Raw genomic sequence first — 15,589 nt, 5'->3', positions numbered from 1 at the left:
GTACCATCCTAGTTTCTCATAAAATATTAAAACTAACAAGCCGAGCATGTGGGATCCCCTTCACGAGTGAAAAATTTACTTTCATAATGACTAATGTTTGTGCAAAATTTCCAAAAAAAATCCAAGGCATGATTATTAAGTGTGAACAAATGAACAATTTGGGGACAATTTTACCCCTATAATGCTCCCTAGGGAGGCAACCAGAGTTATTCCGGAAAATCGTTTTTGGCAAAAATTTACTTTCATCATGACTAAGTTTTGTGCAAAAAAAAAAAAAAAAAAAAGAAAAATCCAAGGCGTGGTTATTGAGAAAAGTGCAAACAAACGAACAGAAGTGAATTACTAGGTCCAATCCCTCCTTTGTCGTGGGACACAATTTGATGTGTAAGACACCTGACAAAAAATCTTTTGTAAAAATCTTGTCAAAAGAAAATTTATATGTAAAATGTGTTTAATTATTTTTTAGAAACGAATTAATAATTCATATCATTCAAACTACTGTTCTGATATTGCTCCTTTTTTTTTTCAAGAAAAATATAAAAATATACTTATATAAATAAACATGGTGTAATGGATAAAAAAGTGTTATATAATAATCAGCTCTAAAGTCACAATCTTTACAAGACTGAAAATTCAATCCTCACCACAGTTCCAATGTAACGGACAAACCAAATTGCAAGGAACAAGTTAGAAATTTCAACGTACGACAATTCTTTTCCTACAAAGATTAAAAAAAAAAAATGAAAACATTTATTACTAACTAGCAGGCTGCCCGGCATTGCCTGGTTGTAAAATATGCTTAAATATATTTTAATTTATGCAGATTTCGTATTTATCATCATAGAACCAATTCTCTATTGATTATTATATTGTACCCAACATATATCGATTTGAAAAGTTAAATATTACTTGGGTGCCATCAGCTAAAAATTGAAGCCAAAACATCTAGTGCTCTAGCGTTATTCATTCTATCTGAGCCAGCAACAGATGGTTATCAAAGCACTAAAACTTAAATCAACATTAACATAAAAGTATAGACAAGCACTTATGCCTGCCAAATTCCAATAATTCTGACCCGTTAGCAGCAATTTTTACCAGCTAAAAAGCAAATTGTATTCGTTCCATAAGTCTGAATTTTCTATGTATCAAGTTTCAAGTCTGTACACCAAATATTGATAGTGTAATTTGGTAGAGACCGTTCCACACACAGATAAACAGACGTCACGCGCACACACACACACACACACACACATATAAAAGATTTGATTTGTAAAACGTTTGACAAAATAAACCATTTTCATAGTAATATTTTTGTGATAAATTTTGAAAATGTTTTATGAAAAGAACATTCACAAGTATGTAGGTACATTGAACAGAATTCCTGCCAGTTTGGAGTGCTTACAATTAATCATTTCATTAAAAATTCAATCAAGATTAGAAATCATTCTTTTTTTCAATTTGATAATTTTTACCATTAAAACTATTCAATGTAACTCCTCAACTTCAGCAGCCATTTTCTTAAAGTCAACCAGTTCTTCAGGTGAACTGCTTTCAACAATATTTATTCGACTTGATGAATTCTTCTTTCTTGCACTCTTGGTATTGAAATATACCATATTTTTTTTTTTTCAGGAAAAATATTTATAAAAATAAATAGTTTTTTTTTTTTTTTTTTTTTTTTTTACATAGCACACAGAGAACAGTACATTAAAAGAAAAAAAGATAAAGAAATGGAAAAAGATTAAAAGAAAGATAAGATTTAAAAAGAAAAAGACGAAAAAAGGAAGACAGATAAGGACAAAGAAAAAAAAACAAAAAGAAAGACAAAGAATAAAAGATATAGATAGAAAGAAAAAAGAAAAAGACATAAAAAAGATAAACGATAAAAAAAATAAAAATAGATAACGTACAAATAAAAAAAAAAAACTCTTTTGCACAAAACAGAAGACCATCATGCATTTGAAATTTATTTACTTTCTACAGATCAGCTCCCATTCAACACACAGAGGACAAAAGAAAAGGAGACATCCGTCACCCATTCAACAAAGTCGATTCAGTTTGTTCACATCCGTCATGCTTGCATCAGTCTTTGCGTGCAACCCACTGGGGTAACTATTTTTTATTGTTACCCGTCACACAACTAGCAGTTTTACTGAGCCAGACCAGAGACACCTACAATCTTGCATTTAGTTTAACACCTTAAATAAACAGGATAAGGTGGGGGTGGGGTGGGGCTCCATTATAAGCTGAATGTATAGGTGGCAATAAGGTGTGATTTCTTTATTAACAAGTGGCTTGCTATTTTATCATTTTGTAGGTGTTTTTATTTTTTTTTTGTTGATATCTTTTACTTTCTGGAGGTGATCAAGCAGGAGGAATGAGATGTACTCAAAGTCGACAGTTAATAATTCAAAATTAAACGGACAGATTTTTTTTTTTTGAATGGCTAAAGTTCACCAAACCCAGACATTCAGAGGAACCATATATAAATTACAGACAGGACAGAACAAGAAGTTCAGACTAATTTTGGTTCTTGTTCAGAATTTTCCTATATTAAAAAACAAACAAAAAAATTTGGCTGATTTACGCATCTGTGATAGAATGAAAATCTCGGATTTGTATTACAATCCAAAAAGATCTGAAAAAGTGGTAAAAAAATATATATAGCAAATAAATGTTAAGTTACTCTTCTATTTAGCGAGGAAGGTTTTTAGATATTTTACTTAATGTAAAAAGTTTATTTGGCTCGAAAAACTAGCAATGTCAACTGTTACATGAGCAGAAGAAAAAATGGCTGCAATGCATTTATTATGCAGCGATTTTTTCTTGTGGTCGAATAACGGTTAACATTATTAGTTTTTTGAGCTGAATAAACATTTTACATTATGTAAAAACAATAAAAACCTACTTAGCTAGGTAAATGAGTAAATTATCTTGCTTTTGGTAACATTCATTTGTTACATAATTGATTTTTTTTACCATTTTTTCAAATCTCTACATTATAAGACAAGCCCAAATGTCATATTCCAAAATTTACGTAAACTGACCAAGTAGTTTTATTTTTAACCAAGAAAATTAAATTTCATGAGTGAGCAAAAAGAGACTGTCATGTGTCATCATCTTGAAGAAACAAAGGCAGATAACTCCACAATAATTCAAATTTATGCGATAAGCCTTGTAATGCCTGCTATTTCACATTAATTGCTTAAAATCATTAAAATATGATTTCCTTTATAAAACTAAAACTACTTGATCAATCTACATGATTTTTAGAATACAATCTTTTTGTTCAATCACGATATGCATATCATAAAGATTTTTCTGTATTTTTGCTTTTTTAATACCGAGAGAAGTTTGGACAATTACCCTAATTTCTAAAAGAATATGAGAAGCTAAAAATTATAAAATTGTACAGCAAATCGTTTTTCTATTCCACCTCCAACCCTTTATAAGAAAATTGAATGATTTAATTGAATGATAAAACAAAAAAAAAAAAAAAAATTATATTATATATACAGAGTGTAGTCAATTTATTCACAACATTCAAAAATCAAGTTAAAGAGAAAGAAATTTATGAATTACTGCTAGAATTTTGAAAGTGTGAAAAAAAAAAAAAAAAAAAAAAATATATATATATATATATATGATGAATTCCGTCACATAACTCAGCAGACAAATTACAGCGAATGTCTGACGGACAATGAGACCTTATTTTCGGTAAACACTCAAAATAAAAAACAAAAATGAAATGGTCAAGGAATGGTGAAACAGTTTATGATTAATGATTTGCTTCTTTTTTTTTTTTTTTTTCATTATATATATATATATATATATATATATATATATTTATTTTTTATTTCTTGAGAATATTTCCCATAAATCAGGGTTTAATTCTTTCCCCAACCTGATTTAGAGAGCCGCTTCAGATTGAACATACTCGGCCATTTTTGGAAGGACCTCTCCAACCAAGATAACTATAATTTGGGCCACTACCAAATGCTGCCAAAGTTTTTTGTTACAGCTCTGGTTATTCAAAATCACCCCACCATGACCCAATTCCAATGGCCCACATCATACTAAACCACTAAAGCTGGCTTTGTGCAGTTGCCAACAGTGTAGGGTTAATTTGAAGTTCCAAAAATTTAAAAGGTGGGCCATTCATATTTTAGGTGTAGTAGTTTGTTTAATTCCAGCCACCCATGCCATAGCCTTGATTGTAGTTACCGTACGGCGGGTTACGTCGATCCCAGTAGCCCCTATTGTAACCATGGTTATTGTGCTTGTCCACAGGTTTTGGGAGGGCATTGCTCACGTGGACACTCACGTTTTTCACAATGTGGTCCTCACCACAAAGGGATTGTGCGATATCATGGTTAGAAAACGTGACAAAAGCAAACGCTCGGAATGGTTTAGGGATGAACACATCAATGACTTCTCCATATTTTGAAAAATAATTCAGCAGATCATCTTCGGTCATGTCTTCTGTACAGCGTCCAACAAAGATCTTACTGTTGACTTGATGTTGGCTCCCTCCCTACAAGAAGAAGAAGAAAAGAATTTTTAGATGAGGTTCAATAATTTGTATCCTTCGCACTACTTGTTCTTACCTTCTAGAATATTCTCACAACTTTTAAGCTGATGTATTCAATAAGTTTCCAGACTTTTTTTTTGTACATGCATTTAAAATTGTCGTAGACTCTTGAAAATTCACTATGTTATTGCTACACACCTTATGCGATAACTGATTAATTTTTATGATTTCAGGTTCAAATGAACAACTACAACAGGAATACACCCAACTAAAGCCTGATTGTCACAGCTGGTGAATTTCAAAAATGCAGTCTGAACGTGAGGACATGTTAGAAGAACGATATGCAATAAAATTCTGTTTTTAACTTTGAAAAAAATTCCACAATGTATGGAACGCTTCAGACTTTTTGGACCATCTTACATGAATCGAGTATCAGTTCTTGAACGGCATAAGAGATTCAAGGAAAGCAGGGAGTGTGAGGAATGATGAGAGGTGTGGAAGGAGCAAGAAAGTCAGAACACCAGAATTGATTGGCCAAATAAAGAATTTCACAGATAAGGACTGTTGTGTGTCTAGAGACAATAAGTGCACAGTTTAATGCCAATGTGGGAACTGTATACACAATTATTTGCAAAGAACTGAAGATATGGAAGATTTGTATGAAGTTTATCACAAGATAGTCCACAACTCCATCTTTGTCAAAGACTGTTTTGTCGGGTTTTACGGCATGTCAACCCTTTGGGTTATTTTATACCAAGTGTCTATAGGTTCAGAGAGCCTTTACACTCTGCTCTAGCTGTTGTATAAGGGAGTTCTTTTTTAATTTGTTGGTAAAGGCCAATTTTTTAAGGTATGAAAGCATTATGTGGGGGATTGTTTTTATCAAATAAATCCTTAATATTTTTTTTCTTTGTAGTTACAAAATCAGTATATTCAATTAGTTTGTATTTTATTGTCAGTGGTGTTTTAAAGGTATACAGATGGGTTGGCTTTCTTTTTTTTACGAGATATGAATGGATTAAATGTGTATGGCCTATTTTTATTCTTGCTAGCTTGAATTCTTTTCTATTTAGTTTTGTATTTTATTCTTTAATTTTTGGCATTATTTTGTGAAGTTTGTTGTTAGAATATTCATTCCAGTAAATTTACCATTTCTCAGTTGTGTATGTATTGATATGTCTTAAGATCTGAGAAGATAATTTTAAAATTTGGATCAACTGGGAGGTGTATGGCAATTTTTGGCGCTGAATCAGCTAATCCGTTACCTTTGATATCAGAATGGCTCACAATCCAGCAGAAAATAATTTCTTTTGGACTGTTTAATTCTATTAGTTTGTGAAATAATTTTGTGATTAGGGAGTTGTCAATTTTTTTTTTTTTTTTTTTTTTTTTTAACAAGGTGATCACCACTTATCAAGGCCCCGTAGCCACTCAGGGATAAGGGTTATTGCATGTACAGTACGTTATTGTGGGGGTTTAATAAAAATGTCTACTTAAGGGGGCGGTTCATCAGGAATTTGTTTACGTTGGACTTGAAGACATCCAGGTTGTAGTCAGGTGGGAAGCAAGCAGACGGAACAGAGTTCCACAGGTGTGCAGTTCTAAGAAAGAAGCTTTGTTCATGGAATCTACGTTTTGATTTAGGCACAGATAAAGAGTGGGGAAAATTTTTGACAGTGGTTTCAGCTAGACGGGTGTTTTTCGTAAAAGATTTGCGAGGGGGGACAAGAGATTGGAGCTCAGACGAGCACCTGCCATGGAAATAATGATAAAACAAAGATAGGCTCGAAACATCTCTTCTATGGGAGAGAGGTTGCAGGGAAGAGAAAAGGGCATTTCCCACTAAGCCTCAAAGTCTATCTTGTACTCTGTCAAGGCAGGATAGGCTGTTTTTAGCAGCTCCTGCCCAGATATGGCAGCAGTATTCCATCCTTGGGCGTACTTAGCTTTTATATAGATAGAGAATTGCATCAGTAGTGAGATATCTTCTTGAGCGGTAGAAGGATCCCACCATTTTTCCAGCGACCTTGGCAACAGACTTGATGTACGTGTTCCATTTCAGATCAGGAGTAAAGGTCAAGCCCAGAAGCTTGTCAAAACATGGGGCTTCTCCTAGACGAGAGCCATCCATTTCAATTGATGCCAGATGGGTATCAGAGCGTTGATGATCTAAAGATAAGAGTTTGATTTTAGATGCATTAAAGGTAACCAGCCACCTCTTCCCCCATTGAATCACGTGCTCGAGGTCAGAGGAGAGAGAATCAGAGAGAGAGCTTTGTCATTTACAGCCTTTGATGTGTTGCCGTAGATGGTCGTGTCATCAGCATAGATGTCAACGAATGATTTAAGTATGTGCTTAGGGAGATCATTGATGTAGATTAGGAAATAGTTGGGACTCCAGCATTAATACTCTGGGCCACCGATTTCTGACCATCAACCACTACTCTTATGAGCCTATCGGAGAGAAATGATTTAATGATTGAGAAAACATTACCAATGATACCGTAGCTGGAAATCTTGTGAAGTAGGCCTTTATGCCATACCTTGTCGAAGGCCTTTGATATGTCAAAAGTAATTGCCCTAGAAAGGAAGCCTTTGTCAAGGGATTCACTAATCCTATGAGATATAACCGTTAGGATTATAAGGATTATAATTTTGGATTTTTTTGTTATTGGAGGCTAGACCGAGAGCTAGGATTAAAGCATATATTTCGGCACTGAAAATTGATGTTTCTTTTGGTTAATTTTGTCAAGTATTGCTGCACTAGCTGTTGCGTTATTTTGTTTAGACCCATTTGTATAGATGCGGGTGTGGTTTGAATACTTTTCTTTGATTTTATTGAGATCATCATGGTAAGTTATTGGAGGAGTGCGTTTCTTTTCATGTTTACTTATACTTAGATCAATCTCGGGGGTTATGATTTTTCAAAGAGGGGTTTTGAGTAGGACAGCTTCATGGATTTTGGTTATGGATAGATTTGCTTCTTTGGAGATCGGTTTTATTCAGATTCCAAAAGTTTTAATTGTATTTTCTTTTTGGTCGAAAAGGTGTTTACGATACAAGTTGAAAGTGCTATTGCATGCTGGGTTTGTAGGGTTGACTGTTAATTTTGTGTAGTACTTTAAACCAAAGTTTTGGTTTCTAACCTTTGGTGGGGTTTCATGCGCTTCTGCATATAGGCTTTTTACAGGGGAGGTTTGAAACACTCCTAGTGCGAGTCTTAATCCGAAGTGGCATATTGTGTTGAGGGTTTTTAGATATGACTTTCTGGTGGATTGATATATAATGCTGGCATAGTCTATTTTAGATCTGATTAATGCTCTATATAATTTGAGTAGTGTGTTCTTGTCGCCTCCCCAATCTGTATGGGTGATGACTGATAGGAGTTGTGATATTTCATTACATTTGGTTTTAATGTAATTGATGTATGAAATGATGTTCGATTTTTTGTTGAAAATGACTCATAGGTGCTTGTGTTTGTTTACGAATGGGATTTTTTCACCTCAATCTGTAAGGTTGGGTCAGTGTGGAGTTTGCGTTGGTTACAGAAATGGATACTTTTTGTTTTAGTTTTGGAAAATTTGAAACCATTTCTTGTTGCCCATTTATTAATTTTATTTATGTTGTTCTAATTTTCTTTCGATGGTGTGAATGTATTTTGCTCTGTAGCTGATTGAGCAGTCATCTACATATAAGGAGCCATGTATATCTGGAGAGAGTTCTTTTATAATGTTAATTTTGATGTTGAAGAGAATTGTTGACAATATGCTGTCTTGATTCTGCGAGTTAGATAAAGTGGAGTCTATGCGGACTTGGAAAGATCTGTCTGTTACAAAGTTTTTTTATGAGTTTGGGAGTTTGTCAGTTTGTTCCTTATGGACTCCAAAACAGCTGCGCTGATTTTTTTTTTTTCTTTTTTAATTCACACAGATGTACTTTATGTGTCTAGAAGTGTTCTTAGATAGAATCCGTATAGTATTCGTTTTTTTTTAGCCATATATTTTGAGGTTTAGTTTTGATCAACCATGCTCCCTGCCCACCTTGGAGTCCAAAATTGGGACACAGTAAGGGGGAAACCCATTCATCTTGATCATGTCAGGGTTACGTGGAAGATATACGCTTTTGGTAAGGAGTTGTCAAGCACTTTCTATTTCCTATTCATTATGTCCTCAAAAATATATATGTTCAGATGAAGTGTTAAGTTCTAGACTTTCCAATTGATTGATCCTTTCCGCCACCTTTTAGCACTTACTTGATTTGCCTATTTTTGGTAGTGAGGAAAAAAGATATTGGAATTTTGGAGTACCTTCAAGTTTTGTTCTTTGTTATGGTAGTTGGCATTTTGAGTAAGTACTAGGGCTTGGCGTGACTGGCCGATTGAGCCTCTCCGACCGCCACAAACTATTTGACTAAGATGAGTATCAAGGCAGTTCCTCACCGTCCCTATAGTTCAGACCATGCTCCCTGTAACTTTTGGTTATTCCCTAAACAAGGAAAACTTTAAAGACTGTCGTAATGAGACAATTGAGGAAATGAAAAAGGCTGTGATGAGGTTATTGACACGCTCACACAAGAGGACTTTCATGAGGTCTTTCAGAAGTTGTTGGAATGGCACAAGTGCATTGCAGCCAGAGGAGATTACTTCGAAAGAGACTAATGTTGACTTGTTGAAATCCAGAATCCGCACAGAACTTCAAACTGAATCTTATTTAATCCATGAGGACAAATTTTTCTCATTCTGTCAGCCATGACCAAGTAGAAATCTTAAGCAATTTGTATTATATTCTTAATATCTGGCCATGATTGCAAAAATGGGAACAATCCCCTCCCCGGTTCAGTTCAAAATTCCACACAGATTCTCAAGTTTACCAAAATGTTTCTGAGCTTTGCCAGTAGTTTGATAAATAAATAAAAAACATTAGTGTTTGTGCAAATTAGTGAGGTTTTAAATGCATTTCAGGTGAAAACATTACAAAAATGTGTCATGTTGAAATTCATATATATTCTAAAAATTACAAAAATATGATTCAGTAGAAGATGCGCTAGATGTATTTTTAACAAAAGAGTCCTCCACAATTACATTCAAACCTTTTATTTTTTTAAAAATGGTAGACCGTTAATTAGAATCAAGGGAGATAAGTCAGTTTGTCATACTGAATTGGTCACATAACTCTTCCACATTAAGAGATAAAACTCAATAAATTCTATTTTACTTGTAATTATTTTTCCAGTGGATCATTTTTTGTAATTTTAGGAATTTATGAGACCATTCCAAATGCAATGCCTCCTATTTTTTTTTTCTTCTGTCCAAATTTTTTTAAATGAAAATTGCTTCAGAGAAGGCATGAAGCCACTTGGAACTAAAAAAAAAACAAAAACTTCAAGGTCAAAAGTTTGCCAACGATAAGTGTTAGATGTAATAGATTCTGATCCAGAAAACAGCAATCCTTCTCTCTTTGTTAGAAACATCGCTCATGTGAGGATTAAAAGACAAAGTAGAAAGGATTGCAAATTTCATTGTTATGATGACTGAACTTATGCATTCATGACCTGAAAGTTTCATCTCTCTGGTGCAGGGTATGAGACTTTAAGAAAGCAATCCCTGTCATGGACGTGCATCAGAAGCAGAGAATGGTGGTGACTATGTAGAAAAATAAATTCTGGAGCACAAAAGGTTACTTATTTTAATCGTACCACTACAATCTTTGTATCTTTTCAACTTTTTGAGTCATAAAAAAAAAAAAAAAATGAGGCTTTACTTTTGGAATGACTCTTTTATACTAATTTTGCCATGACATGCAAGTACATAATGTTTTCACCGGAAATAAGTTTAAAACTAATCTGCACAAGCACTCATTAAAATAATCATACAAATCAGATGGTAAATTTGATTGATTGATTGATTGATTGGTTTTACGGCATATCAACCTATGTGGTCATTTAATGCCGGAGTCCTTTTTTTTTTTTTTTTTATAACTTTTTTTATTGGGAGGGGGGGAATGACTTTTTCAGCCTTTCCTCCCTTTTTTATAAAATTGAACTAAGAAATTAAATGTTGTATTTATACATGGATGTGTATATTTGGGTGACTTTAAATTTTCTTATATAAATTTACTTTCCTTAGGTATGCTAGAATATTTGCTGAGTTGACCTTTTCAAAAAGGTCTTCCATATTGCTTTCTGTATAATATAATTTTCTAGTTGGGGCAAGGTCATCACACCCAACTAGGATATGTTTTACTGTGAGTGTCTCCTGGCATGGGATACACTCTGGCGCCGATTCTCCATTTAGTATATAAGAATGAGTAAAGTTGGTGTGCCCTATGCGCAGCCGAGTCAGTATCACATCTTCTCGGCGTGATCTCTTGATGTCCGGACATCGTTCCTTAAGTTCAGGTTTGATTGAGTATAATTTGTTGCCCTCTTGCTGACTCCACCGCAGTTGCCATTTTTCCTGTATGTATGCTTTTATCTGGGGTCTAAGATCAGTATGTGGAATCTTAAAATTGTCAGTTGGAAGGTGAGAAGATCTTTTTGCAGCTGTATCTGCCCTGTCATTGCCTTTGATCCCCACATGGCTGGGGATCCAGACAAGAATAATGTTTTTAGTAGTTGAAAGGATATTGATTTTTTCTATTAATTTTGTTGTTAGTGGATTTTCTTGTTTTTGATTTTGTATAGATAATAGGACTGATAGAGAATCTGTGAGAATGATGAAGTTTTTGGTGGTTTCCTCTGAAATTATGTTGAGTGCTAGATCGATAGCTATAGTCTTTGCAGTGAATATAGATGCTTCATTTTGAAGATTTTTCTTCATTGTGGTTTTATGGTACGTTGCTGCACATCCAGTGTGATTGTTGCTTTTAGACCCGTCTGTGTAGATAAAGGTGTAGTCTGAATATTGTAATTTTAAATGTTGAAGTTCGTCGTGGTATTCAATAGGGTTTGTGGTAGATTTGGACTTTTTGTTTAGGTTGAGTTTTATTTCAACTTGTTTCATGGTCCATGGGGGTGTTTTAGGCAGTATGAAGTTGTGAATGCTGGAGATTGGAATTTTCGATTCTTCAATGCTTTCCTTCATTCGGAGCCCGAACGTTTTGATAGTTTTTCTTCTCATGTTAAAGAGTTCTTCATATTTAGGATAGAAGGTACATTGGTATGCAGGGTTGTTTGGGCAAGACTTCAGTTTCAGTAAATATTGAAGGGCTAACTTTTCTCGCCTTAGATCTAGTGGGGGTTCGTGTGCTTCCGTGTATAGACTATTCACGGGGGAAGTTCTGTATGCTCCTAGGGCCAATCTTAGGCCAGTATGGTGAATAGGGTCTAGGCTTTTTATATATGATGTTCGGGTTGATCCATATATGAACAACCATAGTCTAGCTTTGAGCGGACTAGTGCTCTGTAAAGTTTAAGGAGTGTTTCCCTGTCTGCACCCCAATCGGTATGTGCTACCACTCTCAAAAGATTTACAGCTTTGTTACATTCTTTTTTCAGATAGTTTATGTGTGGGATGAATGTTAACCTTTTGTCAAATAAAATCCCTAAGAATTTGTACTGGTCAGTAACGGGTATGGGCATTCCTTCCATGGTTAGGACAGGATCATTATGCATGTTCTTTAGTTTGCAGAAATGCATGCATTTCGTTTTTCTTTTGGAGAATCTAAATCCATTCTCTTCCGTCCATCTCATTACTTTGTTTAAGCACAATTGAAGCTTCCTTTCTATTATAGATATATATCTAGATCTACAGCATATTAGGAAGTCATCCACATATAGGGAGCAATCTACCCCAGGGTTAAGGTTTTTTACAATGTTGTTAATTCGGATACTGAACAGGGTTACTGACAGTATACTCCCTTGAGGTACTCCATTCTCTTGTTCTTTCAAGTCCGAGAGAGCTGTGCCAACCTTTATTCTGAACTGTCTATTTTTTAAAAAATTTTCAATAAAAATTGGCATTCTGCCTTTTAGTCCAAGCGCCTTCAGATCCCTTGTAACACCGTACTTCCACACAGTATCATAGGCTTTTTCCATGTCAAAAAACACTGCTGTTAAATGTTCCTTCCTTACAAAGGCTTCTCTGATGAAGGTTTCAAGTCTGACTATGTGGTCTATTGAACTTCGGTTTTTCCTGAATCCTGTTTAAAATTCTGTAATAAGATTCTCTGTTTCCAGGAACCAGATTAGTCTTTTGTTTATAATCCTTTCCATGGTCTTACAAATGCAGCTTGTTAGAGCTATTGGCCTGAAATTCAATGGATCTGAGACGTCACTTGATTGGGATTGGATGTTTGAGTTTTCAGATTTGGGGATTGGTATTATTGTGGCCTCTTTCCAGGTCTCGGGTACGTTTCCACTGGACCATATAATATTGAAAATTTCAAGTAGGTATTTCATTGAGGTTTCTGGAAGTTTTTTGAGGATTTCATATGGAATTTCATCGGGCCCTGTAGCTGTGTCATAGGATTTGGTTAGCGATTCTTTTAATTCAGGCAAGGTAAGAGGTTGGTTGTATTTTTCAGTATTTTGTGATTTAAATAGAATTTTCTTTTTCTCTTCCTTTTCTCTAATCGTTTTGAATTTCTCTGTTTGTCTGTCACATGATGAAATTTTTGATAAATTATCTGCCAGGTTATTGGAAATGTCTTTTTGATCGGTGTATATTTTGTTGCCTTTAGAGATGTGGGATATTGGTGTACTACTACACTTTCCTTCTATTTTCCTCATCATGTTCCAAACTGTTTTCGCCTTGGTATTCACATTAATTTTGGATATATAATTTCTCCAAGTTGTTCTTTTGGATTCCTTTATGATTCGTCTGGCTTTTGCTCTGTTGTTTTTGAAGAAATCCAGATTTTCGCTTGTTGGATACTTTTCGAATTTTCTCAAGGCAGCTCGTCGAGCTCTGATGGCTTTTCTGTATTCTTTTGTGAACCAAGGTTTGTTGTGATTGTTGGTTTTGGTTGTTTTCGGTATGGTATTATTTGCTATGTTTGTGAGTGTTTTAATGAAGTAGTTCAAATGGTCATCTTCATCATTCTTTTCGATAATTAATTGGTTTTTGCACTGTTCCTGGAAGTCTTCCCAATCCGCTTTATGTAGGTTCCATTTGGGTGTTTTTTGTTCAGTGCTAGTACTTAGACTTCCCAGGATGATTGGGAAATGATCACTCCCACAGGTGTCATTGTGTACTTTCCAGTCATAGTCCATATATATGGAAGGATCACATAAGGTAAGGTCAATGGCGGTGAAAGTACCTGTTGCTGGGTACATATAGGTGTAGTTTTGATTATTAAGGAGGCATAGATTATTTTTATTTATTATGTTTTCTATTTCTTTTCCTTTTTTATTTGTTTCTTTACTTCCCCATATTACATTGTGACTGTTGAGATCTCCTAGTAGAAAAAAGGGTTTAGGGAGTTGTTTTATTAATTGAGTTATCTCAGTTTCGTTGATTGTATCTTTTGGAGGGATGTATATTGAGCAAAGTGTTATAGTTCTATGTAGAGTCACTGTAACTGCAATTGCTTGCAAGTTTGTGTTTATATTTATTTGTCTTTGAGGGACTTCATTCTTCACAAGTATTGATGTGCCTCCAGAAGCTCTGTCCGTATCTTTATTTATGTAGTTGTAAGATGTGTAGTGTTTTATGTTGATGGTATTATTTTCTTTCAGAAAGGTCTCCTGTAGACAGACAAGTGCTGGGCTCATATTTGTTATTAATAATGTGAGTTCATTTTGGTTTGCTTTTATCCCTCTGATATTCCATTGTAATATTTTGTTCATCATTTGGAATTGTGTTCAACTTCCATCGTCTCCAATCCCTCAAATCTATTTTCTGTCGGAGTCCCTGTTCGAGATATAGATCGGGATCTTTCTTTTCCTGTTTTTGTTTGTTTTTTTTTTTTGTCTGGGGGGATTTTTGATTCTTTTCTGGCTTGTGATGTGTTTGATGGTTGTTCGGTTGTTTTTGTAGAAATGGTTTGTGGTTTTGTTTCTTTTTGTGGTTCAGTAGTGTCTTTACTTAATATTATCCTTGGATTGGTTGCAGACATTGCACTATTCATTTTCCTCATTTCTTCTAATAGTTCTTTCATTTCCTTTATTAGTTTGCTTAGGACATCAATTTTCTTGTCAGTTGTATCCGTTACATGTATATGACCATTTTGATTGTTGATTGGATTAGTTTTTTTTGTTGCATCTGCATATGTTTTAGTTTCGATGATTTTCCTGGCCTCTGGGTAGGATATATTCTTTATATGTTTTAGTTTGGTCACTTCTTTTTCTCTTTTCCATATTTCGCAATATCTAGAGCCAGCGCCATGGTTTCCCAGGCAGTTGGCACACTTGAAATCTTTTCTGCAGTCAATGTGTGGGCCACTTTCTCCACATCTTCCACACACTGGTAATCGTGTGCACCGATCTTGATGGTGTCCAAACTTCTGGCACTTGAAGCATTGGAGGGGGTTTGGAATATAAATTTCTACATTTATTTTCATATATCCGACTTTCACTTCTTTGGGTATGGTGAGGGAATCGAAAGTTAGTATATATGTATTGGTATCGATTTTCTCACCGTTTTTTTTAATTTGAACTCTGCGAACATCTAACACATTCTGTTTCTGTAAGTTTGTCCGGATTTCCTCCAAGGGACAAAGTGCAAGTTCGTGGCTTTTCACTACTCCTTTGCAGGTATTTAGGGTTGGATGTCTGTAGCATTTGACTTTGATGTTTTCAAATAATTTTAGTTTCAATATTTCTTTAGTTTGTTCTTCGTTATGGGTTTCTATTAGTAGGCTGCCGTTAAATTGTTTTTTAATAGACTTTGGTTTTAGAGTTTTAAGATTTTTTTCAATTTTAAAAGGTGATAGTTTGCTCAAAGGAGTTTCTTCCATTGATTCTATTACTACGAATGTTGAGTTCCTTGGTTTTATCGTCTCTTCGTCAGAGCTACTGATGTCAGAGACATCAGAGTGGGTTCTCTTTGGGTGGTTGGGTGGTTTTTGGGAGGAATAAGCCATATATTTTGTTTTCTTTTTTCGTCATCTTTGTTCCCCA

At 34.6% G+C, this 15,589-nt stretch overlaps 1 protein-coding gene across 1 annotated transcript in view; it reads right to left on the bottom strand.

Annotated features, from left to right (window-relative positions):
- Window positions 1-3,845: 3,845 nt before the first annotated feature.
- Window positions 3,846-15,589, bottom strand: part of LOC145259719 (TAR DNA-binding protein 43-like) — a 40,454-nt gene continuing 28,710 nt past the window's right edge. The window contains exon 4 of the mRNA XM_080117404.1: window positions 3,846-4,534. Coding sequence (XP_079973530.1) covers window positions 4,184-4,534 — 351 coding nt within the window. The 3' untranslated portion in view covers window positions 3,846-4,183. The remainder of the gene's footprint in view (window positions 4,535-15,589) is intronic.

The sequence above is a fragment of the Euprymna scolopes genome, chromosome 35, assembly GCF_053919585.1.
Source record: "Euprymna scolopes isolate OS-2025 chromosome 35, ASM5391958v1, whole genome shotgun sequence".
NCBI lineage: Eukaryota > Metazoa > Mollusca > Cephalopoda > Sepiida > Sepiolidae > Euprymna > Euprymna scolopes.
The sequence above is the reverse complement of the archived record's forward strand: the minus strand, read 5'-3'. Positions and strand labels throughout refer to the sequence as shown.